Source organism: Chiloscyllium plagiosum, unplaced genomic scaffold (assembly GCF_037043375.1).
Source record: "Chiloscyllium plagiosum isolate Xiang-an unplaced genomic scaffold, Cpla_swu_hap1 HiC_scaffold_28, whole genome shotgun sequence".
NCBI lineage: Eukaryota > Metazoa > Chordata > Chondrichthyes > Orectolobiformes > Hemiscylliidae > Chiloscyllium > Chiloscyllium plagiosum.
Genome location: NW_028270166.1, coordinates 44,138,464 through 44,165,845, shown reverse-complemented (window position 1 = coordinate 44,165,845; position 27,382 = coordinate 44,138,464). Strand labels below are relative to the sequence as shown.

Sequence of the window (27,382 nt, the reverse complement as noted above, 5' to 3'; positions counted from 1 at the left end):
AATAATTTCATTCTCAAATATTGTGGGCGGCACAGTGGTTAGCACTGCTGCCTCACAGCGCCAGAGACCCGGGTTCAATTCCCGACTCAGGCGACTGACTGTGTGGAGTTTGCACGTTCTCCCCGTGTCTGCCTGGGTTTCCTCCGGGTGCTCCGGTTTCCTCCCACAGGCCAAAGATGTGCAGGTTAGGTGAATTGGCCATGCTAAATTGCCCTTAGTGTTAGGTAATAAGGGGTAAATGTAGGGGTATGGGTGGGTTGCGCTTCGGCGGGTCGGTGTGGACTTGTTGGGCCGAAGGGCCTGTTTCCACACTGTAAGTAATCTAATCTAATCTAATCTATTGCTATGAACAGAGATGACTTGTTAACCTACAAGGAAAGATTCATCCTTCTGAGACTCTTCAGAGTTACGATCCTTCTGAGAATATACCAAGATCACTTTAATATTGCAAAGAGTCAGACTGGTATGCTTGCCAGGAAATTTAAGTTCATTGGAATAAATCTGCACTATCCATTATCATGAAAAAAGCTTTCTGTTCCAAGGAGAAAAAGAGATAAAAATGAGACGAAGATCCTCATATAATGGACCAGCTGTCTAGAAGGCATTCTGAATAAAGAGCTGACAATCTCAGAATGACTGAAACACTGCTCTCCTGAATGCAACCAAAAACCTGGTGAACAGAGATCCTGAACTTCTTCTGGGAGGGCTGAGGATAAATCAAGGAAGATTAATGAAACGAACACAACACTTATTTCGGTGAACCAGAGGTGAAGACAAAGATTTAAGTTAGGATGCAGAGTAAAAGGTTAATTCTCAAATGTGTAAATAGTCTGCTTACATTCATACTGATGTTAGAGGTCACATGGCGGCGAACGCTGTGACGAGATGGCCTTGTGCTAAGCTCAAAAGTGTAAATAGTGAGCAGAGTGCTAAGTTAAAGGATAACCTTCATAATAGCTTGGACTCTCATTTTCTGTCTTGATCCTATCCAAGGACACAATATCTTCTAAGACCAACATCATGATCTCTGACACATGGATTGGTAAGGTATGTTTTTCCCGCTTGCTAGTTCCTCGTCATGTGCCACACCTAACCTAGCACCTTTATTATTTAGGACCTGACAATCCTGGTCAAAGGTCATGCTGCAGAACCACTCTTGGTGACAGACTTTGAAGTTCCTAACCAGACTACATTCTATGCCATTGCCAATGCCCTTACTGCTTCACCTTTCCAGATACTATTCAACTTGGAGAAGTACTACTTCTTCAGCTCAGGGTAAAAAGGCACAAAGGTACATTAACTGGAAATCAGCAGGAGGTTTCCTTGCCCATATTTGACCTGATACCGTTATGACTTCACAGGGTTCAGAGTTAATGTTGAGGACTCCCTGGGTGTCTCCATCCCAACAACAAGAATGTACCATCAACTCTGGTGGAACAGAATGGTCATGGTGGTGTTTGCGACATAACCTGTAAAGCATAATCCAGTCAGTGTGATTATGTTAGGCTATTGTTTGACAGTCTCTGAGAAATCTCTCCCAATATTGGTACAAGCCCCTGAAGTTATTAAGGACAACTTTCTAATGTGGAAGGGGTTAGAGTTGTCTACATCGATGCCAGATGATCTACCCAGCTTCAATCCTTTCTGACTTTATGGTGGTTTGGTACAACTTTGTAGTGGCTTGTGTTTCATTTCAGAGTCAACAGAATTCCTGTGGATTTAGGGTCACATCTAAGTGAGACTAGATAAATTTCCTTCCCTGTAAGCCATTTGTGAACAGAACAGATTTTCACAACAATTGATGACAGTTTGAAGGTCACCATTCCTGACACTAGCTTTTAATTCTAGATTTAGGAATGAATTGAATTTAAATGTATTTTTGAAAGTTGACGCTTTTAGTATTTCTGTGCATTATAAAAACTCATAAATTCACTTGATTACATCGTCGCAACGGATGCAAAAACATGGCTGAATTTGTACCTGGGAAACTGTTGAGCATTTCTTCAACCATGAATTCACTCTCACTGTCCTCTTGATGTTTGCCCTGGAGATTAGAAAGTGGTTCAGTTAGAAAAGAGAGCTCTCGATAATCTGCATCTCACCTGTTGTCCTGGCTATTATCAATCTCTCCCCAACGTTACTGAGAACAGATTAATGGCGATTAATCTAACTACCATTTATCATACACTAATCAGCTGTGATGTCTGCCTGCATGGGATCAATGAAAATATTTCCCGTGTAACAAAGTGAATATAAATTACCTTGTGAGATCCAGCCAGTACAATGTAACATTTTCAGACAGCTGAGGAAAGTGAACAAGGAAGATGGACTAATGGACAGGTGGTGGTTCATAAGGTTGAACCCAGGTATCCAGAGATTTCTTATCAGGAGAGGTTGAGTAATGAGAAGATTTGTAGCTCAGGTTGAGGCTCTGGATGTAGGTTTGCTCACTAAGCTTGACGGTTCATTTCCAGACGAAATCTCTGGAGAAAGTGAGGGCTGCAGATGCTGGAGATCAGAGCTGAAAATGTGTTGCTGGAAAAGTGCAGCAGGTCAGGCAGCATCCAAGGAACAGGAGAATCGACGTTTCGGGCATAAGCCATTCCTGAAGAAGGGCTTATGCCCGAAACGTCGATTCTCCTGTTCCTTGGATGCTGCCTGACCTGCTGCGCTTTTCCAGCAACACATTTTCAATATCTTCAGTGGGCCTCAGGCGAAGCACTGCTGAAAATTCCTGCTTTCTATTTATATGTTTGGGTTTCTTTGGGTTGGTGATCTCATTTACCACCCCCTGAGGAAAGAAACAGGAAATGACTTCACCACAGGAAATGCTGAGGCTTCTTGGCAGGATTTAGCCACAAAAAAATCAAAACTTCCGCAAGAGAAACCTGCTGGCTCTATCCCATACCTAACTCCAGTTCCACACTGAGCAAGACACTCAGCTTTATCAAACTTTTAGGATAAGATTGCTTCTCTCAGCAACAAAACCACATTCTGAGAATGATTGAAAGAAAGGTATCTGGTTTTAATCCTTTGCATCGACTTAAATGGATGACTTACCTCATACAAAGACAGCCTGCCCTGTAAGAGTTCAATCTGCTCGATAAATTCTTGATGAACTTTCTCTTTCTCAGTTAGTTTGCTTGTGAGCTCCTGGATCTGTGAACATTACCAAACTTGTTAATAAGACAGAAGAGAGTTAGATTACGTTTAACTTTGAAAGTTCTTATATATTCTCCTCTTCAATTTAGCATATTCAAGGCTGAGACTGATAGATTTTTAATCAACAAGGGAATCAATTACAGGGAGAAGGTAGGAAAGTGATGTTGAAGGTTAACAGATCAGCCAGGATATCATTGAATGGCAGAGTAGAGTCGATGGTCTGCTTCTGCTCCTAAGTCTTCTGTTCTTAAGTTCTAATTCTGTATTCAGTAGTTGGAATAAAACTGTTTTCTTGGTGTGAACAAACTTGGGTTATCTTTAATTTAAACTTTTAATTAACACTAGTGGACAACAGCAACTCACTCTTTCCAAACTAATTGCCATCCAACTTCAAAAGAACAGTGAGACAGTATGAGTGGAAGAAATTACTTAAAAATCACACAACACCAGGTTATAGTCCAACAGGTTTATTTGGAAGCACTAGCTTTCCGAGCACTGATCCTTCATCAGGTGGTTGTGGAGTATAAGTTCTGGGATTTACATATGAAAGAACTGAAACCAACATGGTCATTCTAAAAGATGAGAGACTTAACAAACAATCCAGGTCTTTTTCAATATATAATTTCAGGTACATCACACTCTAAACATTTGCTATAAATTCTGTGTCCTACGATCTTATACTCCACAACCACCTGATGAAGGAGCAGCACTCAAAGCTAGTGATTCCAAATAAACCTGTTGGACTATAACCTGGTGTTGTGGTTTTTAACTTTGTCCACCCCAGTCCAACACTGGCACCTCCAAATCATGGAAGAAATTAGATTACAAATTGAAGTACCTGATTTTCGAATTTCTGGATTCCACAATCTTTTGCATTCAGCACTTTCTGAAATGAAATGGAATGCCAAAGGTTTTATTAAAAAGTTCCCATGTTACAGATATACCACAGCCAATGTGTCAAACCAGGCATGCTGTTAAGTAAACACATGAGGTCAAATCTTTCAGTTTCTTGATTGTCAGAGATCAGATGTATGATTGAAGATGGGCATTGGAATCTAATGGGAAGTCCTGACTTCCAAATGGGAATTGCCAGGGAATTTCAAACTTCTGATAAACTCCCCTGCTCAACAGGATCCTGGACAACTGTCTCCAACTCAGAGCTGGAGATTTGGGATTATCCCAGAATGGGACCTATTTGGGATAGTGGCCCATGAAATATGATCAGATTAAACCTTAGCTCAACCTTGCTAAAACGAGAGTGGAATTTGACGTTTCATCTGGGACTCATCAGAACTAGGACACCTGAAAAAGACTTGAATTAAGGGACAACATATTATGCTGCATTCGAGTGCAGCAAGAACAGTGACCTTTAAATCCTAATTCACACACACACCAATGACATAGATTCTGATTGGTCCGGGTGTTGCCTTGGGAATGCAGCAGAGATTAGTTGCCTCCACAACCCCATTTCTTGGAAAATGTGCAATGCATATACAAATGCTTTGTGCCTACATTAAATAGGGTCCTATGTATTTACATGTGTAGCTTCAAAAGCATCACATTCAGAGCCCCACTGATGATCTTAATTTAGTTTCCGGTCTGATTCTTGGTACAATTCGGATTACTTATTGAATAATTTCCATTGATAGAATAACGTCTTTTGGTAGATAAACATTTTTAAGCATTGTAAGCATGGGCTGGTAGAACATAATCAGCATGACGCCAGCTGAGAATGGGCAACGGGACATGTTGCTTGATATAGTCCACCAATCACTTAGAGTGAAAATTTGCCCCTAAGATTCCATAACCCATCCTCATAATCCCATAGCAGCAGCTAATTAGGTTCCTGATTTGGTTCCATTGTGATTTGGTATGATGTTATAAATATACAAATGTCTGAATAAGTTAATTGGAAAATATCTATAAGTATGAAATTGGAGCCAATCAGGTGACCCAAAGGTTTACAAATGTAACTGAGGAGGAGGCGGGAGGCAAATTATGCACTAACACAAGACTTTTCTGTTGATTACCTTTAACCATACTAAATATGGAGTATGATCAAACCTGGATAAGAAACTCACTCGGGGTTCAAGTAATTAATAGTTTTTATAAGACTTTCTTAATTCTTTCTAATAAAGGACAAGCATTTTCTGACAGCAGCCCCAAGGGTTGCAGTTGGATTAATGACAAAACCAGGCACTGTCTTCCTTGCATTCACGTTGACGATGATGAAAGGTATTACCTCCCGTTGGCACTTGTCCACGAGTTGCTCCAGGTTGCTAATGGTGTGCAGTAGATGTTGCCTCTCTTGTTGAAGCAGCTCAATCTCCCCACTCAGTCTCTGATCATCCTGTCAAACAGACAGAGGGCGGATGAAGCAAAGGATGTGTGCACCTGTGGAATATGTACCAGGCTTACCTCATCTACAGCCCCTCCATGCTGACCCTCCCCTCATCTCCTCCATCTTCACCCTCTATCTAATTGTCTTTAACATCCACATGTAGACATTGGCCAAATGTGTTCTGAGGTCACCTAGCAGCAACGTTGACCACGTGGGCATTCGAAAAGTGCCAATCTAACAGTGAAATCGAGTGAGGCAGGAAATGATGCAGGCTTCTGCTGTGTAAAAGGTGAAATATAAGATTCCCAAAATCTGGATGGAAGTTGGGAAGTAAGTTGGTGTCAGTTGGCAAATGACAGGAACCGATTGTTAATGCATGAACATTTCCATTACTTGTTAAAACAATAGATTGTGCCTTTGCAATTAAGTCACAACATCACTGAACTGTTACGACACAGGACGAGGCATTTCCACCCATTGTGCCTGCACTGGCTCCACTCTCTTAGTCAATCGCCTGCCTTTTCCCCATATCTCTGCATGCCATTTGTATCCAAAAGTCAGCAGCGAAATGAGGAACACATTACTTCACAACCTCACATTCAATTAAAGGTGGCATAAAGGTGAGGACAAGTTGACTTTCTTGTCTGGGGAGCTTCAAGAGGGACCGGGGAAAGGAGACTCAGCTGTTGTATTGAGCTCATGTGGTGGCAGTCCAGGGATCTCAGAGTGCAGCAGGCCAGGCGAGGGAGGGCAGTGGGGAGCTGTGTGGTAGGCGGTGGGCAGAGGACAGCAGCAGCAGCAGCTCAGAATCCTCCTCACTGCCAGAGCACAGGAATGGATGTCCAAAATGCGGTTGAATTCAGTGCCCAGATCTTTGGTGCCAATGAAGGGAATGTGAAATCAGTGACTTCCTGCCCTCTTCCATCACACAACCGACTTAGCCCTTCGAATACACAAAGCTGGGGAATGTGTGATTACTCATACCCAGTTGTCCCTGAAAGACACCCCCACTCCCATTCAGATTTCCAGTTTCACCATCAGAAGGCTATGGTTGCATTTATTGGTCAGTGCATTGAGTATAGGAGTTGGCAGGTCATGTTGTGGCTGTACAGGACATTGTTCCTGTATATATGAACACATGGATATATGAATAGGAAGGATTTGGAGGGATACTGGCCAAACAGTGCATTCAGTTCTGGTCTCCTTGCTATAGAAAGAATGCTGTGAAACTTGAAAGCGTTCAGAAGAGATTTACAAGGATGTTGCCAGGATTGGAGGGTATGAGTTATAGGGAGAAGCTGAATAGGCTGGGGCTGTTTTCTCTGGAGCATCAGGTGACTTAAACAGGGTGACCTTATAGAGGTTTATAAAATCATAAGGGGCATGGATAGAGTGAATAGCCAAGTTCCTTTTCCCAGAGTACGGGAGTCCAAAACTAGGTAAAAAGGGAAAGATATAAAAGAGACTTAAGGGCAGCACTTTCATGCAAAGGGTGCTACAGCAAGTATAGAGGCTGGTACAATTCCAACTTTTAAAAGGCATCTCGATGGATATATGAATAGGAAGAGTTTGGAGGGATATTGACCAAATGCTGGCAAATGGGACTAGGTTAATTTTGAATATCTGGTTGGCATGGACGAGTTGGACAGAAGGGTCTCTTTCCTTTATGACTCTATCAAGATACCTGCCTCAAGATTGTGCCCTTAGCACCATTTAAATATTCCTCCATGTAAGGACTCACGGTTCAGTCCCACATCATCTTTATATGGTGACCATACATACAAATACATTCCATCATGTGTCAACCCACACCAACAAACAGCTTTTAGAGAAAAAAATATAACATTGTCAACAGTCCTGTACTTCAGTCCTCCCAAAATCTCTCATCTTTTCCATTCTCTTTCTGCCCTTTTGTTTTCTGAATATTCAACTGTTTGCTTTCGATTTACATTTTTTTGATAGTTGTCCATTAAAAGTTTAGAATTTGCATTTAAGTAGAACTTCTGGATGTTCAAAAACACTTTATCACCAACAAGGTACTTTGTGAAGTATATATTGCAAAGTTCCACAAACAACAATAAGATAAATGACCAGATAATGTGATGCTATTGGTCGAGGGATAATTCTTGGTCAGGATACCTGCCCTGCATTCTTGACTTAACAGCAGCATTTCTAAAGATTGCACTCCCTCGCTCCTCCACTCAGCATTGCTTCTGTTTTATATCCAATCCCTCCTCCATGTAACACCCCTCATCCCGACTTCCCGTCCTTGCAAACATCACCCACCCACCCACATATCTGCTGACTGATGAAAACCCAAAACCTGTTTAAAACAATCCATGGTGGACCTCACAAACCCACTCCATGACAACATGTCCAACCCACTTACTGTCCACTTTCCACCTGGGTACCCCATCCTGAGCAAGATCCCGCAGCAGACTCCCTTTGGATCAAAGAGTGGGAAACATTGAAAGGTTCCATGTGACAACCCCCATCTGTAGAATGGTAAGCTTTGAACTACCACAACGAGAGTGGTTCTTGCCTCAGGCCAAATCATGGCACCGATACGGCCAATCTCTACCTCAGTGCAAACCCCTTTTGCAACGGTGGAGAGATACAAACAATGCTGCATATTGCCAAGGAGTAATGGTTCTTCCTGCTACAGACCAATGGCAGTTTACTCAGCTTTAACTCAAAAGGTGAAGACATCAGCACTTAACTTACTGGCATTTGCATTTGCCAAACTAAAAACAAAAGTCAATACACCCAACCCCTGAAGAAGGGTGTGACTTTCTAGCATTAGAATTGAGGGAATCCTACTGACATAAAATGGTTGGTGGTTTTGTGGTCTGGCACCTTAGCATCCATGTGGCTCAATATGGCACAGTGGTCATCAGCAGATATAAATGGGTTGACCGGCAAACAAGGAACAGGTCTCACTGGGTAAGGGTCTTGTTTATTTTATTTGTTTAGAAGGGGGAAATGAGTGAATGGGATGAACTTACCTTTGGTGTGAGTGTTTCTGTTGAAGAGTAAGATGGGCTTGTCGATTCACCAGTGGAGAGAAACTCGCAGGATTGAGAGGGACTCTGGAACCAGAATGAATGGTTCAGTTTTACAGCAACAAATGGCAACTGTGAATCAGAAATGACTCATCTGTTTCTGTCTTCCATTCTATTACCCCTCAACCAGCACCCCATCCTCACCCACAGTCTGCCACCATCATAGCCCACTCAAGGATATTTCTAACAAGTGTCATTGAATACTGAAGAAACTCAGCAGGTCTGGCAGCATGTGTGGAGACAGAAAAAGAGTTAATGTTTCAACAGGACTCTTCTTCATTTCAAACACTCATTTGGACTCGAAACGTTTACTATGAATGTTACATATGACAACCTTCGAGTTCAACACCTTCACTAGATGTATTCCCAAAATTCTAAAATCTATTCATCCAGAATTTCCAACAGAATTTTGACAAGTGGTAAAGTCCCCTGGAGAAACAAGGCCAATTCCCCATGCTCCATTTTACACACAGCATTGCACAATACCATTTGGAGAATCCTAAAGTAATAACACATTATTTTTACCTTATCTCATACATATTAACTTGGAACATATTTCAGAAGCTTTAATCTTTTCAACCAAGAGTGAAGTTGGTCTTTGGATTCTGTTTGTGGCTCAGACACCAAACTAACTTTATCTGAATTTTTACTGCTTCTTTGTAGTTGAAGAGTAAGTTCCCATTACCTGAGTAGAGGGGGTGCCAGGTGGCAAGGGGGCTTGCCTCTTTCGGGGGCTCGTGGTTTTCTCTTTTAACAAAACCTGTAGAATGTGAGAATCAATTGGTGAAAGAAGCATGCTGTAATGAAGATGCATTATCAAAAGTATTGTCTTACCAGAGGAACATGACTCACTAAAGTAAAACGGGGCATTGAAACAGAACCGAGGCCTGCCAGTGCTTGGCCACACCCCTCCACATCGTATCTGAGCCACACGCATCGACTGGGTGTCGACTTGGGTTAACTGTTTGCATGCCAAACAATCTTGTTAATGAGAAAACTTCACAAAAAAACTTTCAGGTGGTCTATCTTTATAACCTCGCATATATTTCAGCGCTTATGGGTTTTATTTGAGGATTCCAAACTCAGGGGAATTGCCCATCAGAATCTTAATTTCCAAGGTAATTCCATGGAGCCTGCTCTATTTGGGATTCCGTGGAGACCCAAAGCAAAGCTCCAATCTGTGTTGCTGACATCTCTCTCAATTATCAGAAAAGCCAAGTTAATATCCAATAACTAGCTCTAAGCACATCAATTCTGAGATGATTGCCAAACTGCCTCATGTATACCACACTAATACGAGACAATGTCATACTTCATTGATACTGAAATCAGGCCTCTTACAATTTTCAGGGGTCTGTAAAGAGGAACCTGCCTGCCTGTTTCAAATGGGTGATACACAGGCTATGCCCATTAGAATCAGAAAGTGGGAACTACCTTGGAAAAGGTTCTGGAATTTTATTTACCAAATTTTGTTTGAATCAAAAGGATTAAGAGTACTGCCAGTCTTCCACAAAGAGTGTGGTTGTTACAAATTCTACAAATGGACTCCTCTGCAATTGCTCACTGCCTTTCAGAATCGATCTCTGTTGGACCATTAACATAGAGGGTAATAACTACTGGAGGGGCTTTCATGTGGTTATCAGGCTGCAGTGATGAATGATTAAGGGTAATTTTATATGACGCCCATAAATTCTAGACTGTCTGAATCAACCATATGGTAACCCACTGGACTTTTCCTCACATTATATCTGTTGTGAATCAACTGATCAGATTGTCATATTGTAAACAATGGCATTTTCATTGCACCATTTGACTGCTTGGATGATGGAAGCAGAACTGGGCGGATTTTGATGTGTTTTTTTTTCTCTAAGCCAATGTAGAGGCTGCATTTAATATGTGGAATTATCCTACAGAATCCCCTTCTCATTATCTCTATGAGAGAAGCACTGAGTGCTGGCATTCCGTATATACCCATGGGCGAGAAATGTGGGAAGATAAAAGACAAGAACAGAAGGAGAGATTTGGGAAGAGAAAATACCTGAAGGTTGACAAAAATAAATCCAGAGGAAAAGGGAAATGAGGTAAAATGGATAATTCCAGACGTAGTGATCAACCTTTATCAATTAGTTTACAACAAACCCAAAAATAAAGTGATGAAAATGCTTGGACTGCTCCTAAATAAACTTCAGAAATTGTTCGAATGATAGTGTTGCTGAAATTTGACATTGACTGTAAATGATGTGAGACTTATCCACAGTTTATATTGGCACAAACAGTGAGCACCAGGATGAAAGAGGAATAAAAAGGATATCAAATTAAAGGGCTGTACCTAATTTTGGAGATCAAGTAGCATCTGGAATATGGATTGAAAATGAATCGGAAAAAAAAGACAAAAACAATGGCATTGTGAAGGAACATATTCGAAGAAATTAGAGTGAAGATTGGATTGGATGGTATCACACATGGGCAAAGTGGAGGACAGCCGAAAGAGGGGCTTAGTTAGATGACGGATGTCACAAAGTGGGTGCAGACAGGCTACAGTCGATGTAGGAGGGTGGTGCTTGACGGACAAGTGTGCCATGCCATGACCACAGATCTCCTGGCAAGAGGATCTACAATCAAAGGAAGAAGTAATCAGGAGAAAGGAAAATAGGAACTGGGTGAGAAGGCCATTCAGCCCCTCAAGCCTTTCACCATTGAACAAGATCATGACTAGTCTTTATTTTATTCCACCTACCTGCTTTGTCTCTGTGAAACTTAATAGCTTCATGCTCCAAGTCTATCAATGTTAGATTTGAAATTTTTAAATAATTACATTTACTGTAATTTAATAGCAATATCTGTATTTTACGGCATGCAATAGGGAGTAAAACATTCTGTAAATGGAACTTTTGAAGTAAAGTTACACCTCTGTATTTTAATTTTGTACGAAGATGGAAAACGTTATGGAAGTATGTCCAGTGTGACTCAGATCAGAAGCTTCTGCTCGGGTTGTGTTTCTGGTCAGTTACAGGGTTATTGATAATCTCAAGTCCAGTTCCATTACCTGATGTTGCCTCCGCCTTAATTCTGGTTCTGTTGAGGAATAAATCAAAGACAGAAATAAACTCTATGAAATGCAGGATATGAAATAGCACCCCACAATCAAAATCACTCACGGGCAGGATAACTGTACAGTATTCCTGGGCCCAGTGCCACAGTGGGAGGCCACTAGTTATGTATACCTATGTACTATTTGAGGTCCCAATTTCAGTCTCGATATAATGTAGAAACATTGTGCTGATCCAGGAGGGAAAATCAGGATGCCCTCCATTAGACCGCACCATTGGCTATCTCCCATGTTACCTCCAGCCAATATTCTTATGCATGGATGTCCAGAGATGTAGAGTCCTCAATGGCTCTTGCCCTCAGAGATCAGTCTGCATGGCATCACTAAAACCTGTACCATGTGAACAAATTTTCTTGCACAAGAGTGTTAACACGCATTTGTGAACGGGGAATATTGTCTCCTCGCTGGAGTAATGCTCTACATTGTGACAGCAGCTCATAAAATCGATACGAGATTGATACAAAGTAAAATCTCATCACAGGTTAAAACAGGTTTAAAACATCAACATTTCTCATCTTTAAATATAACTTCACAGAGAGAAAGGGAATATCCTACAAACAAATGTTCAGCCTCAACTTCAACTCTCCTCTCTCCTGTTTAATGTTAATGGGAGGAAACTCTAGGAAGCTCAGATGAACAGAAGGATTTTGGGATGCTTGTCCACGGATCCCTGAAGGTAGAAGGACAGGCTAATAAAATAGTAAAGAAGGCATATGGGACGCTTGCCTTTAACAGTTGTGGCATAGGTTGTAAGAGCAGGGAAGTCACATTAGAGCTTGACAGAACTTTATTTAAGTCACAGCTGGAATACTATGTGCAGTTCTGGTCACCGCACTGTACAAAGGATGTGATTGCTCACCAGGATGGTGCCTGGGCTGGAGCATTTCGTCTATGACGGGAGGCTGGATAAACTTGGGCGCTTTTCTTTGCATCAGGGAAGGTTTGGGGGATGGGGTAGTGGGGGGAGGTGTATAAGATTATGAGGTCATGGACAGAGTCAACAGGAAGCCTTAGTCCAATTAGTCAAAGGGTCAAGAACAAGGAGGCATAATTTTAAAATGATAGGCAGGAGGTTTAGAGAGATTTGAGGAAAGCCTTTATCACTCAGAGTGTGGTGAGGTTCTGGAGTGCACTCTCTGAGAGGGTGGTTGAGTTAGGATACCTTGTAACCTTTGGGAAGTCCTTGGATGAGCACTTGAAGTGTCATAACATTCAGGTCTATGGGCAAAGTGCATGAAAGTGAGACTAATGTCAGTCAGAATATGATTTTGGCAGTGCAGTGTCAATGGGCCGAATAGTCTCTTCTGAATTGTATGATTCTATAATGGTGTGTTAATGGAACTTTGGTTAAATCATCTGCACAATATGACTGGTCAGAGATTGGCTCGAAGGGTTACACCCGAAACCTCGACTTCTTCACCTTCTGCTGCTGCCTGGCTTGCTGTGTTCTTCCAGCCTCCTACCTGTCTATGTTTGCTTCTGTCTCAGCTCATCTGCTGCTGATGCTCCTATTCAGGCCTGAGTGACAACGAGCCTTGGCTATTCCAATGCAATCTTCAGTATTTTTTCACATTCTACTCTCCATCAACTCAAGGTCTTCCAAAACTCAGTTGTCAAAACTCACAGCAAAATCCTATCATAGTGCTCACATTAGCTCCCAGTCAATCAACATCTCAATTTTAATATTCTCATCTTTGTCTTCAAATCCATCTATGGTCTTGCCTCTCCCTATCTCTATAACTTGCTCTAACTCCACAACCCTTCAAGCTTCCTGCCTTATCTGATTCAATATTCCTAAATCTTCTGTCACCTGGGCCCCAAGTTCTGGAATTCCCTCCCTGCATCCCTCCCTCTCTGTACTTTCTTCCTTTAAGAGATGTCTTAAAAATTTACATTTTGACCATGCTTTTGGCCAGCTGATCTCATATCTCTCTCTGTGAAATTCAATGCAATACTTTGTTTTACTAATCTCCTGTGAAGTCATCTTGAGGCATTTAATTATGTTCAAGATGCTTCATAAATGTAAGTTATTGCATGTGTGGAATTGGGTGGCATTTTTGCAGAGTTATTTCCCAGAGCTTCATTCTTTTGGGGAACTTCTCCTTTGTTTATTGCCAGAGAGTCCATGGTAGTCAGATTGTGGAGGGTAAAGAGTAGACAAATTAAACACACTTTTTTTTGTCCCATGCCTTATTTTTGTACATTAAACAGGAGGAACTTCTTTCAACTGAAAGAACTGGTGGAAAAGTAACAGTACCACAGAAAGGGAGGCAATGGCCTAGTGGTATTTTCACTGGTCTGTTAATCCAGATACCCAGTTAATGTTCTGGGACTTGGGTTCGCATCTCATCATGACAGATGATAGAATTTGAATTCAATGAAATTATACCTCTAATGAGTATTATGAATCAATTATTGATTGTTGGAAAAACCTACATGTAACTCCAGACCCATAGCAACGTGGTTAACTCTTAACTGCCCTCTAGGCAATTAGAGATGGACAATAAATGCTGGCCTAGCCAGCACCACCCTCATCCTGTGAATGGATTTTTAAAAGAAAATCAGGGCGTATGGTTGTCTGTGAACATTCCAAGGTGGCAGTTCCAAGACATGTAGGTGGCTGGACAGCAGCATTCGTGGGGCCTAGAACAAGGCCACATCCCTCTGAACTCAGGTGCAGGGTGAGGACTACCTTGGTTACAATAATCTGTTTCTACTGGGTGGGGAGAGAACAAATTGGAGAAGGAGCAGTTTGGCTGGCAATGGTGCTCCAAGGACCAAAAGGTAACCTACCACTTTTCCAGAAGCTTCTGTGAGTGGCCACGTGAAGCAGCTGTAGAATGTCTGTATTTCCAGTCACCATACTGTAGTGTCTGGCATCATGACCCAAAGCATCCAGAAGGCTGACGTTAGCTCCACTCCGGACAAGGACGTCCACTGTCTCCACGCTGTCATTTTCACAAGCCAGCATCAAGGCTGTTCTACGTTCAGGGAGAAAAGCAGAGACTTGTGAGCAGTGAGAACGCTAAATACCAAGAACATCTTCCTGCATGGAGACCTGGGCCTCAGCTGTCCGCATGGTTTAGCCATGAATTGCCAAATAGTCTAGCTCCACTGCTATGGGGGGCGGGGTGGAGAATGAGGGATGAGTAGTCAACCAGACCCTTAATGAGCCAAGATGTGGTTTAAGAAGAAACTATCCTATGACAATCTCTTTCATTTTATCAAGAACAGTATAACCCAGAGAACACATCCTGGTCTGGAAGAGAAATTCCAGAATAAACACTGGATAGAGTTCAGAGATGGAGTCATCAGTTTGTGAGACAGGCTCCTGAGGGAGGTGGCAGAAGTGTATAGTCAGAGCTGTCTCTCAGGGGTTGAAGGCTTGATTTGCTCTGCCCTAGAGCCACCTCTGTGTATAGTGTTGAGTTAAATGTACTGAAGGTAGATTTGTTTCAGGAAATGTTATTACAGAAATATAGAATATTGAGACTGGCAAAAGGGGATCAGCACTCACTGTCAATGTTCTGACTCGGATTTCCAGGGAGATGGTCCAACTGTGGACTCCAGCTGCCATTGCCAGGGAATGCCGCAGGATTAGGTGGAGGTTGTAAGGCCTGACCTGGCAGGCTGCATTGCAAGCCAACTTCTCACAGCCCCTCAGAGAAGTTACCACCCACCCAGTCTGGAATTGGGAGTCTTTCAAAAAAATAAATCTCAAAAGGTCTCTACCCCTGATAATCCTTCCAGATCACCATAACCTCTACATTGACACCATGTCTCTATGCCAATTCTCCCACAGGGGCAGCACGGAGTGGCCATAAGGGTTATGGAGAGTGAGACTGATTGGTGAGAGCAACAAAACTAACCCCTTTAAGTACAATTGGAGCGAAGTTCAAAAGACCAAGGTGTGCTTTCTAATCAGCTTACCCTGGTGCTCAACTGCCTCCGATCTATTTCCAGGGTCAACGGGACTGTCTTTCTCCTGCACCTCTGCTTCCTGGAAAGAAGCCTGAATGAAACATGGCCCTTTAAACCGAGGCAGGTCTGCCAAGGGAGAAAATCTCCTAACTTCAGCTACCTGCCTCAGTAGCAAGAGTCCAGCACCCCAAAGCTCTGGAGACTGTCAGTCTCTAGAACCAGAGTTCAGCTTCACTCACTATGAACTAGGAAGAAAGAGAAGGAGCGACAAACTCTGTTTTCAGAGGAGTGCCATTTGCTCATAACCTACAACCTGTAACTGTTGTATCTACCTGCCTGCTCATTCCTGCTTAACTGCCAGCTTGTCCTAGATAGGGGACCACTGGCCATTCCACGATGAGAATGATTTAAATTCCATTATAAACCTGAGAACATTCTCCAGGGTGACACCACAGTGCAGGTGCCATCTTTACAATGAAGCAGTAATCTTCAAGTCAGTGTGACTTATTCAAGTGTAGAGTCATAGAGATGTATAGAATGGAAACAGACCTTTTAGTTCAACTCGTCCAAGTCGACCAGATATCCTATATAAATCTAGTCCCAATTGCCAGCGTTTTGCCCATATCCTTCTAAACCTTCCTCTTCATGCACCCATCCAGATGCTTTTTAAATGTTAAAAATCACACAACATCAGGTTATATTACAACAGGTTTAGTTGGAAGCACCAGCTTTCGTAGTGCTGCTCCTTCATCAGGTGATTGTTGCAATTGTACCAGCCTCCACCACTTCCTCTGGCAGATCATTCCAGACACACATCACTTTCTGTGTGATAAAGTTGCCCCTTAGTTCCACTTTAAATCTTTCCTCTCCCACCTTAAAGCTATGGCATCTAGTTTTGGACTCCCCCACTCCAAACAAAAAGGCCTTGTTTAATTACCCTATTCATGCCCCTCATGATTTTATAAACCCTATAAGATCATCCCTCAGTGTCCGACAGTCCAGAGAAAATAGCCCCAGCCCATACAGCTTTTCCCAATAGCTCAAACACTCCAATCCTGGCAACATCTTTGTAAACCATTTCTGAATCTTTTCAAAATTCACAACATCTTTCCAATAGCAGGGAGACCAGAATTGCACTGTATTCCAAAAGTGGCCAAATCAATGTCCTGTATAGCTGCAATATGACCTCCCAAGTCCCATACTTAATGCATTGACGAGTAAAGGCTAGCATTCCAAACATAGAGCATAGAGCATAGAGCATAGAACAATACAGCACAGAACAGGCCCTTCGGCCCACGATGTTGTGCCGAACTTCTAACCTAGATTAAGTACCCATCCATGTACCTATCCAAATTCCGCGTAAAGGTCGCCAATGATTCCGACTCTACCACTCCCACGGGCAGCGCATTCCATGCCCCCACCACTCTCTGGGTAAAGAACCCACCCCTGACATCTCCCCTATACCTTCCACCCTTCACCTTAAATTTATGTCCCCTTGTAACACTCTGTTGTACCCGGGGAAAAAGTTTCTGACTGTCTACTCTATCTATTCCTCTGATCATCTTATAAACCTCTATCAAGTCACCCCTCATCCTTCGCCGTTCCAACGAGAAAAGGCCGAGAACTCTCAACCTATCCTCGTATGACTTCCTCTCCATTCCAGGCAACATCCTGGTAAATCTTCTCTGCACCCTCTCCAAAGCTTCCACATCTTTCCTAAAGTGAGGCGACCAGAACTGCACACAGTACTCCAACTGTGGCCTAACCAAAGTCCTGTACAGCTGCAACATCACTTCACGACTCTTGAATTCAATCCCTCTGCTAATGAACGATAATACTCCATAGGCCTTCTTACAAACTCTATCCACCTGAGTGGCAACCTTCAAAGATCTATGAACATAGACCCCAAGATCCCTCTGTTCCTCCACCTGACTAAGGACCCTACCATTAACCCTGTATTCCACATTCTTATTTGTTCTTCCAAAATGGACAACCTCACACTTGGCAGGGTTGAACTCCATCTGCCACTCCTCAGCCCAGCTCTGCATCATATCTAAGTCCCTCTGCAGCCGACAACAGCCCTCCTCACTGTCCACAACTCCACCTATCTTCGTATCATCTGCAAATTTACTGACCCACCCTTCGACTCCCTCATCTAAGTCATTAATAAAAATTACAAACAGCAGAGGACCCAGAACTGATCCCTGCGGAACTCCACTTGTAACTGGGCTCCAGGCTGAATATTTACCATCTACCACCACTCTCTGCCTTCGACCGGTTAGCCAGTTTTCTATCCAATTGGCCAAATTTCCCTCTATCCCATGCCTCCTGACTTTCCGCATAAGCCTACCATGGGGAACCTTATCAAATGCCTTACTAAAATCCATGTACACTACATCCACTGCTCTACCCTCATCCACATGCTTGGTCACCTTCTCAAAGAATTCAATAAGACTTGTAAGGCAAGACCTACCCTTCACAAATCCGTGCTGGCTGTCCCTAATCAAGCAGTGTCTTTCCAGATACTCATAAATCCTATCCCTCAGTACCCTTTCCATTTCTTTGCCTACCACAGAAGTAAGACTAACAGGCCTGTAATTCCCGGGGTTATCCCTATTCCCTTTTTTGAACAGGGGCACAACATTCGCTACTCTCCAGTCCCCTGGTACCACCCCCGTTGCCAGTGAAGACGAGAAGATCATTGCCAACGGTACTGCAATTTCCTCTCTTGCTTCCCACATAATCCTAGGATATATCCCGTCAGGCCCGGGGGACTTGTCTATCCTCAAGTTGTTCAAAATGTCCAACACATCTTCCTTCCTAACAGGTATCTCTTCTAGCTTACCAGTCCATTTCACACTCTCCTCTTCTACAATACGGTCCCTCTCGTTCGTAAATACTGAAGAGAAGTACTTGTTCAAGACCTCTCCTATCTCTTCCGACTCAATGCACAGTCTCCCACTACTGTCCTTGATCGGACCTACCCTCGTTCTCGTCATTCTCAGGTTTCTCACATACGCATAAAATGCCTTGGGGTTATCCTTGATCCTATCCGCCAACGATTTTTCATGCCCTCTCTTAGCTCTCCTAATCCCTTTCTTCAGGTCCCTTCTGGCTATCCTGTATCCCTCCACTGCTCTGTCTGAATCCTGTTTCCTCAACCTTATGTAAGCCTCCTTCTTCCTCTTTACCAGACATTCAACCTCTCTCGTCAACCAAGGCTCCCTCACATGACCATTTCTTTCCTGCCTGATAGGTACATACATATCATGGACACGTCGTATCTGCTCTTTGAAAAAGTTCCACATTTCCACCACATCCTTCCCTGACAGCCTATGCTCCCAACGTATGCTCCTCAAATCCTGCCTTACAGCATCGTAATTTCCCTTCCCCCAATTATAAAATCTACCTTGTTGTGCGCACCTATCTCTCTCCATAACCAAGGTGAAAGTCACAGAATTGTGGTCACCATCACCAAAATGTTCACCCACTAACAAGCCCACCACTTGTCCCGGTTCATTACCGAGTACCAAATCCAATATGGCCTCCCCTCTGGTTGGACAATCTACATACTGCGTTAGAAAAGCTTCCTGGACACACTGCACAAACACCGCCCCATCCAATCTACTTGATCTAAAGAGCTTCCAATCAATATTTGGGAAGTTGAAGTCGCCCATGACTACGACCCTGTGGCTTCTGCACCTTTCCAAAATCTGTTTCCCAATCTGTTTCTCCACATCTCTGCTGCTATTGGGGGGCCTATAGTAAACACCCAACAAGGTGACTGCACCTTTCCTATTTCTGACTTCAGCCCATACTACCTCCAGAGGCAGATCCCCCTCAAACTTCCTTTCTGCAGCCGTTATACCATTTCTAATTAGCAATGCCACCCCCCCTCCTTTTTTCCCACCCTCCCTAATCTTACTGAAACACCTGTAACCAGGAACCTCCAACAGCCATTCCTGTCCCTCATCTATCCACGTTTCCGTGATGGCCACAACATCGTAGTCCCAGGTACCGATCCACGCCTTAAGTTCACCCACCTTATTTCTGATACTCCTTGCGTTGAAGTATACGCACTTGAGCCCATCTCTGTGTCTGCAAGTAGTCCCTGTCAGTGCTACCTTCTCCACAGCCTCCCTACAGTCTTGGGCATCCTGACACACAGCTAGCTTACTTGCTGGACTACAAGTCCGGATCCCCCCTGCCAAATTAGTTTAAACCCCCCCGAAGAGTGCTAGCAAACCTACCCCCCAGGATATTGGTGCCCTTCTGGTTCAGGTGCAACCCGTCCTGTTTGTACAGGTCCCACCTTCCCCAGAATGCAGTCCAATTGTCCAAATATCTGAAGCCCTCCCTCCTACACCAGCCTCGCAGCCACGTGTTCAACTGCACTCTCTCCCTATTCTTTGCCTCACTGTCACGTGGCACCGGCAACAACCCAGAGATGACGACTCTGTCTGTCCTAGCTTTTAGCTTCCAGGCTAACTCCTTGAGCTCTTGAATGACCTCCCCACCCCTCTTCCTACCTATGTCGTTGGTGCCAATGTGTACCACGACTTCTGGCTGCACACCCTCCCCCTTAAGGATTCTGAAGACACGGTCTGAGACGTCTCGGACCCTAGCACCCGGGAGGCAACAAACCATCCGTGAGTCTCGCCCATGTCCACAGAACCGCCTGTCCGTCCCTCTAACTAGAGAGTCCCCTATAACTAGCGCTCTCCTCCTCTCCCCCTTTCCCTTCTGAGTCTCAGAGCCACAGACCCCTTCCATGCAGCTTACACCTGCAACGCTGTCCCCCCCAACAGTTTCCAAAGCTGTATACTTATTTTTTAGGGGAACGACCACAGGGGAACCCTGCACTGCCTGCTTCTTCCCCTTCCCACCTCTAACTGTTACCCAGCTACCTCTGTTCTCCGGCATAACTACGTCCCTGTAGCTTCTATCAATCACCCTCTCAGCCTCTCGAATAATCCTCAGTTCATCCAACTCCAGTTCCAGTTCCCTAACTCGTTCGGTGAGGATCAGGATCTGACCGCATTTCCTGCAGACGAAGTCGGCAGGTGTATCGGTGGTCACCCCTACCTCAAACATCCTGCAGGAGGAACATTCCACCGCCTGCGCTGCCATGACTGTACACTTTCTCCAAAAACAAGAACACTGAGTCAATAACACTGAGTCACTTACCTGTGGACTTTAAAGTTAGGTTAGAGGAGGAGGTTGGGAGGGAGGCCCTACGGAAGTAGGACCTGGGGTCTAGAACACACCCACTCAAATACTAATCACTTACCTTCCCGCCCAGCTATGCGCTCCAACCTCACTTCCGCTGCTCCCACTCAAATGACCGTTGGTGATTAAAGGGTGAGTATTTATACTCACAGTTCTCCTTCCCGGCTGCCCCTCTGTTTGCCGTCACTTCCTCTGCTGCTCCCGCTCTTTTTGTGAAGAGAGAAAAAAAAAAACACCGCTGCCCGCTACAGGTAAGTAATTTTGAAACAAACTGTCTTACCTTAGCTGTAGTCTCCCGGGTTCGCCTTTACTCGGCCGCTGCTCCCACTCAAATGACATATTCTTCACTATCTTATCTACCAACGACTCCACTTTCAAGGAACTATGAACCTGCACTCCAAGATCTCTTTGTTCAACAACACTCCCCAGGATCTTACCATTAAGTATATATGTCTTGCCCTGATTTGCCTTTCCAAAATGCAGCACCTCATATTTAGCTAAATTGGAGTGCCATTGCACTGTTTGTTAGGCCTGGTTCAGTTGTTAGCACTCGTATCTCTGAAACAGAAGACTTTGGGTTCAAGCCCCATCCCAGGACTTGTGCCCCATCTCCCTATCACTCTAGCATAGCCCTACTGATGTTAGAGAGCTGCGATCTTTCAGTCGGAAATGTTAAAGTGACGCCATCTGCCCTCTCAGATGTATAATTAAAAAACACTAAGCATTATTTGTGAAAGAACAGAGAGGCTAGTCTTGGCCAATAAATATTCATCCCTCAATCAAAAATGGATTATCTGGGGATTACCACATTGATACCTTTGGAAGCTTACTATGCACAAAATGGCTCCCACATTATAACTATGATTATATTCTTTGAAAACATTTTATTGGCTGTAAAGCACTTTTTATTACCTACTGGTAATGAATAGAACTCCAAAAAAGCAAACTTTTCTTAAGTAGGAGCAGTATGATAATACAGGCCTTAATTCTCCACTTAATCACCAATACTGAAATGGATAATATATTTATTTGAGGGATGTAATTAGCTACTTGTTGGTTTGACTGAATGCCTCCATTTACACATTTTCATCTACATAATCTAATCCCTCCGTAACCCTGGTCTAATCTCCTACAGTCCAACAACCTTCCAAAACCTCTGTGTTTCTTCAACTCCATGTCCTTCAAGTCACCAGTGTTGGCTATACTGTCAACTCCCTAGTTCCTATCCCCTGGAATTTGTGACACTAGAGAATAGTGACTTTGTACATTTTTCACTGTACTCCTGTACTCAAATACATGTGACAATAAAATCTAAATCTAAAAATATAAATCTGCCTCTTTCAGATGTCTCTGAATATCTGTCTCTATGATCAAGCTTTTGGTCACTTGTTCTCTTGTCTCCTTATGTGGCTCGATACTAAACTTGATTCGATTTACTTGACTTTCAGAAGTTTTACTTACAGCATCACACAATATTTACGGTGAAGGAGAAAGCCACTCACCCCATCATGTCTACACTGGCTTTCCAAATGAGCAATTCACTTAGGGTCACTCTCCTGTCTTTTTCTCATAAGCCTGCACCTTCTTCCTTTACAGATAACAGTCCAGTTCTCTTTTGAATACTGTGATTGAAGATGCTTCCATCAAACTCTAATGTGTTAAAGACGCTGCATTAATGCAAATTGAGTGGTATTCAATAATACCTCATTGATCATTGTCCTTCTGAAGAATGTGATCAAGGAGTTTGTAGTGAGAGATTTTACACATCTCCCGTTCACATTTTAACTGTCTTCCAATTGAGTAATATTTCGCTAGCTGGTAGACTCACCTTCCCTGTTTATCCCTGCTGTTCACATCTCCTCCTCGGACAATCAGACACCTGCACATCTCATAGTTGCTCATCTGTGCAGCCAAGATCAGTGGAGTGCAGCCATCCTGGTCGAGAAAGAGAGAGAGAGAGAGAGAGATATCTAGGGCTAAGTCCCCAACCAACACACACTGGCTTCTGTTGGCCCCTTTGTTATACCCAGTGCCTCTCATTCAGGGGTGATAAAGTCTGAATCTCAGCTTTGCGTATGCTGAACTTTTGTGAGATCACAGAAATCTGTAAAGAAAGCAATTCTTCTTTGAGAGTCCCATGGCCACTCAAAGAGTCAGTTAAAGAGGAGTAGGGAAGTTATAGGATCATGGAGAACTGAGTTCTTGCAATGGTTGGCATCTGATCCTCTTCATTTGGGTATCCCAACAGGTAGATAAATAGTGTCAAAAATCCACTGTAACTGCAACGCATTCCCATCATTTTACAAGTTACCGGTGAGTCCACTACAGAATAAACTGGCAGGTTTGTGGCTCAAGTATCTAAACTGTAACTGCACGAGGATTCCTTACACTTCAGTTTCACTATCACCTGTCCCACTGGGTAAAACTGACAAGAGATTGAGCAGCTCAAGAGCAAGACCACCCTCAAGGAACTTCACAGACTCCCTCCTCTGCAACAACTGCAAGACCACTTTGAGGCTGAGGGTAATGGCAGAATTCTTTCCATGGAACTTTCTCCACTCACCCCATATTCTCAATCACAGTATTTATACTGGAATCTGGGGTCACTGGGATTAAAAGGCACCAGATCAACAACAAATTGGATAACTAGATAGAGAGGAACCTCGATTATCCGAAGGACAACGACAGGGAGTATTTTGTTCATTAATCAAATTCTGGATAAGTGAATACCGGATAACATAGTTTAGCCAGGCATCGGGACCTTACAATCTTGCCGGATAGTCCAATAGTCAGATAATCGAATGCCAGATAATCAAGGTTCCTCTGTACTTGAGTTGCTAGAACACTAGGTCATTGAGTCACCAGGTCATTGGAATACCATAATTCCCAAAGGCTTGTAATGGTAGAAACATATAAAAATCAATATGTCCCTCAAAATACATAACAATAATTGGTCAAAATTGCTGATTTGTCACTGACAACATCATGGTGTCACTGTTCATCTGTCTGTTGAGTCACCAATCCAAGATAATGACTCCCCTCAATGATGGAATTTTAAGTTCCCACTTTTCAAATTTGAATGTTTTTTTCCCACATTTGTACTCTGGAGATCTGAAATCCACTCTGTTCCATTTCAATTTATCATCAACCCAAGACTAATAAACACGAACGAAACTTTAGCTTCACAGAGTCTGGTTTTCAATAAATCCACAGATTGCAACTTACATCATCATGGATGTTTACAGGGGATTTGAAATCACAGAGTGTCTGAACACAGGAAAAGCTCCCACTTGTAGCTGTAACAAGAGAAAGGAAAATGAAAGAGAATTATGTAAACACAAAGAAAATCTTTACATTTAACATCTTCTCAGTGTTGAGCCCGAGTTCCTTCATCTGCCCTAACATTGTGTGTAGATGCCAAAAGGAAATTAAATGTGATTTGTAACAAATATTTGAATGATCATGGAAATTCATTTGTCCTGATCAAAGCCCACTACAACTGAACTGGTCGTAATTCTGGGAGAAAGTGAGTCTGCAGATGCTGGAGATCAAAGTTGAAACTTTATTGCTGGAACAGCACAGCAGGTCAGGCAGCATCCAGGGAACAGGAGATTCGACGTAATTCTGGTCCAGGAAGAATCAAATTGGTTAATGTAATTTGGAGGGTGAAAGCACTTTACAGGGATAATACCTTGTGAAACAATTGGGGAAGGCATCATTTTAGGCCTTCCCTAAATAATGAGGCAGGGATAATTACTTGGGATGCTCCACGTCAGGATTATCTCAGAACAATAGAATTTCACTCGAGAGTCAAGTACGTAAGTCTGAAACTACAATATCAAACTCAAATAAAGGCAATTACTGTGCATAGATATAAGGTCAGGTTGTTAAGGTAGAATGAGAAATTAGATTAAATGGGCTAATCGAAGAATAGGATATGGAAAACATTTTCTCATTATTTTCAACCCATGTACATTCCATTGAAAAATAAAAGAATTTCATCAGTGACTAACAAAAGAGGTTTGGAATAGTAATATGTTAAAAGAAGAGGCTTATAATATTGCCAAGAGCAGGAGTGAGGATAAGAATGGGAGAATTTTTTAGAAACTTGCACAGCATAACTAAAACCTGATAGAGGGAGATAATAGAATGAGAGTAAACTAGCAAAAAACATCAAAACTACATTGTAAGATCTAAATATATAAAAAAAGAGTGGTGAAAGTAAATGAGAGCCCATTAGAAGCTGAGATATGAGAAATTACAACAAGAAATAAAGAAATAGCAGAGATATCGGCAAGTATTTGTTTGGACATTGATAAGTGTACATTCAGGATCTGAGAGTGATGTGGTAGTCAGAGTTATCAAAACAAATCGACTATCTCATAATTAATTGTGAAACACGTGATTATAATCATCCAATTTCAAGGCTGCAATGTTCCACTGTCTATTCCACATGGACAAAGCAAAGACTGATTATTACGTCTTTTTAACTGCGTTTTTATCACTTCTCATCTTTCACAAAGAATTAAGGGCTACGGGGAGAATGCGGGTAAGTGGAGTTGAAATGCCCATCAGCCATGATTAAATAGTGTAGTGGACTCGATGGGCCGAATGGCCTTACTTCCACTCCTATGTCTTATGGTCTTATGGTCTTAAGCTGTGTGCATGTGCATTTTATTTTTCCCCCTGTTTTAGTAACAAATAAAGTCTTCCTTTCTTTAAATCCTGGAAGCATGGTAAATTTGGATCCTTTTAAAGCATTAATACTCAAGGTTTGCGTCAAGATTTGTGGCTTGGATGCTGGTTGCCGTGGGTGCGGGCATATTCGCCGAGCTGGGAAGTTGATTTGCAGATGTTTCGTCCCCTGTCTAGGTGACATCTTCAGTGCTTTGGAGCCTCCTGTAAGTGCTGCTATACTGTCTCTTCTGGAATTTACTTGGTTCTGGAAGACACAGTACAGCAGCGCTTCACATGAGGCTCCAAAGCTCTGAAAATGTCACCTAGACAGGGGACAAAACATCTGCAAATCAACTTGCCAGCTTGGTGAACATATCCACAACCATGGCATACATTGGAATTGACAATGGTATCCACAGCAATGGGACTATTCAGTTTAAATTATCCTTTTCCAACCAATGGTGGTTGGGTTGAATAAAGAAAGGGAGCCAGGTCCTTCCTTCCTCCTCACCAAACAAATTGGGAACATTTTCCCACCACCTGGTCCTGCCATTGGGAGGGGAACTGCCTTACCCAATTGAAGAGCCACAGGACACAGCAGCAGAAACTAGCCAGACAGCTGTCAGCAAGGCTGATCCAGAAGGCATGGGACAGAATAGGGACATTGAAAGGTGCCAAATCAGGCACATGGACTTAAAAAGAAATAAGCACACTCCCTCCTGGATGAGCTGGAGTTCTCCTCCCCAGCAGTATCTCTCCAGATATGCAGGGAGTCATAGGAAATTCCCAGATGGGTTCTCACATTATGCCAAGATGTCTCATTCAGTTGAGGAACTGCATGGTGTGATAAGACTGTGCCTTTAAAAATGTGTTCTGTGCTGTTTCTCTTGCACAGGGGCATTGTCACAGTGGTACAGAAATGCCCCCCCTCAGACAGACAGTTGGTAAACTACTTTGAAGTTCTCCCTGGGAGTTTATTTTTGGAAGAATCATGATTGGGCAGGGTCAGGGCTCACACAGACCCAGAAAGGCTTCGATTTCTGCTTTCAGTTCATTGAATGTTTCTGCTGGCTGTTGGAATGAAGTCTTAGACAGCAAGGTTTTCTCTTAAAAATCAGAAGTGGCAGATTGTTTCTTTCTTCGGGAGTAGAGAGAAGCAGCAAGTGAAAATCATAACTGTTTTACTGAATTGCATTTTTGCCAGAGGGTGTGCTTATGGAATGCTGCATATTGGAACAGTATTTCAATACAGTAAACTTATGGCATTTTTTGTATTTTAACTATGTGAAAAGAATCAAGTGTGTTTTCATTATAGCCCAGTGATGTACTGACCAATCACATATGGAACACAGCACTTTACACTTTAAATAAATATGAAAGTTAAGGTATGGGCTATCTCCTCACAATACTTTGGAGGGATTCCGGACTGATCCATAACAACGGCAATGCAGTAGGAGTATGCAGCCAGTAGATGGCAGTAGGCTCAAAAATGATATGGAACAGTCTGAAAGCCGACCCTGCTCCAAAGCAACAGAACAGGGTAAGTTAGTACCCTCTGAAATTCTACTGCAATGTAATTGGCACAGAAGATATTCATAGAGCAGGGAACCTGGAATTAAACACAGAGCCAAGTCAACTGGTGAATTTTGGGAGAGGACAGCTCAGAGGAGTCAGTGAGGAGAGACTGGAGGATCTGACTGCAGAACCCAGTCAGCAGGTGCAAACTCGAGAAGCAGAAAAGACTCGAAAGCCTGGAAATTTGGAGAAGTCTGCGGGGGTCAGCCAGGCCATACCCCACTGTCACTTCATGATGTGTGTGTTGAAGCAGCCCCAACAATAAAACACAATCCCCCCATCGCCTGGCAGCATGGTCGAGGGCAG

General features: G+C 43.0%; 1 protein-coding gene across 8 annotated transcripts in view; it reads right to left on the bottom strand.

The window, feature by feature from the left end:
* Positions 1-27,382, bottom strand: part of LOC122565170 (ankycorbin-like) — a 121,856-nt gene that overhangs the window by 25,388 nt on the left and 69,086 nt on the right. For 7 of the 8 annotated variants that reach the window (XM_087976244.1, XM_087976248.1, XM_043720873.2 and 4 more), the window contains 10 exons: positions 24,050-24,120; positions 22,653-22,759; positions 14,468-14,655; positions 11,612-11,640; positions 9,251-9,325; positions 8,509-8,592; positions 5,405-5,512; positions 4,001-4,048; positions 3,061-3,159; positions 1,981-2,044 (listed from right to left, as the gene is read on the bottom strand). In XM_087976244.1, coding sequence (XP_087832370.1) covers positions 1,981-2,044; positions 3,061-3,159; positions 4,001-4,048; positions 5,405-5,512; positions 8,509-8,592; positions 9,251-9,325; positions 11,612-11,640; positions 14,468-14,655; positions 22,653-22,759; positions 24,050-24,120 — 873 coding nt within the window. The remainder of the gene's footprint in view (positions 1-1,980; positions 2,045-3,060; positions 3,160-4,000; positions 4,049-5,404; positions 5,513-8,508; positions 8,593-9,250; positions 9,326-11,611; positions 11,641-14,467; positions 14,656-22,652; positions 22,760-24,049; positions 24,121-27,382) is intronic. The other variant, XM_087976245.1, reaches the window with a different exon arrangement.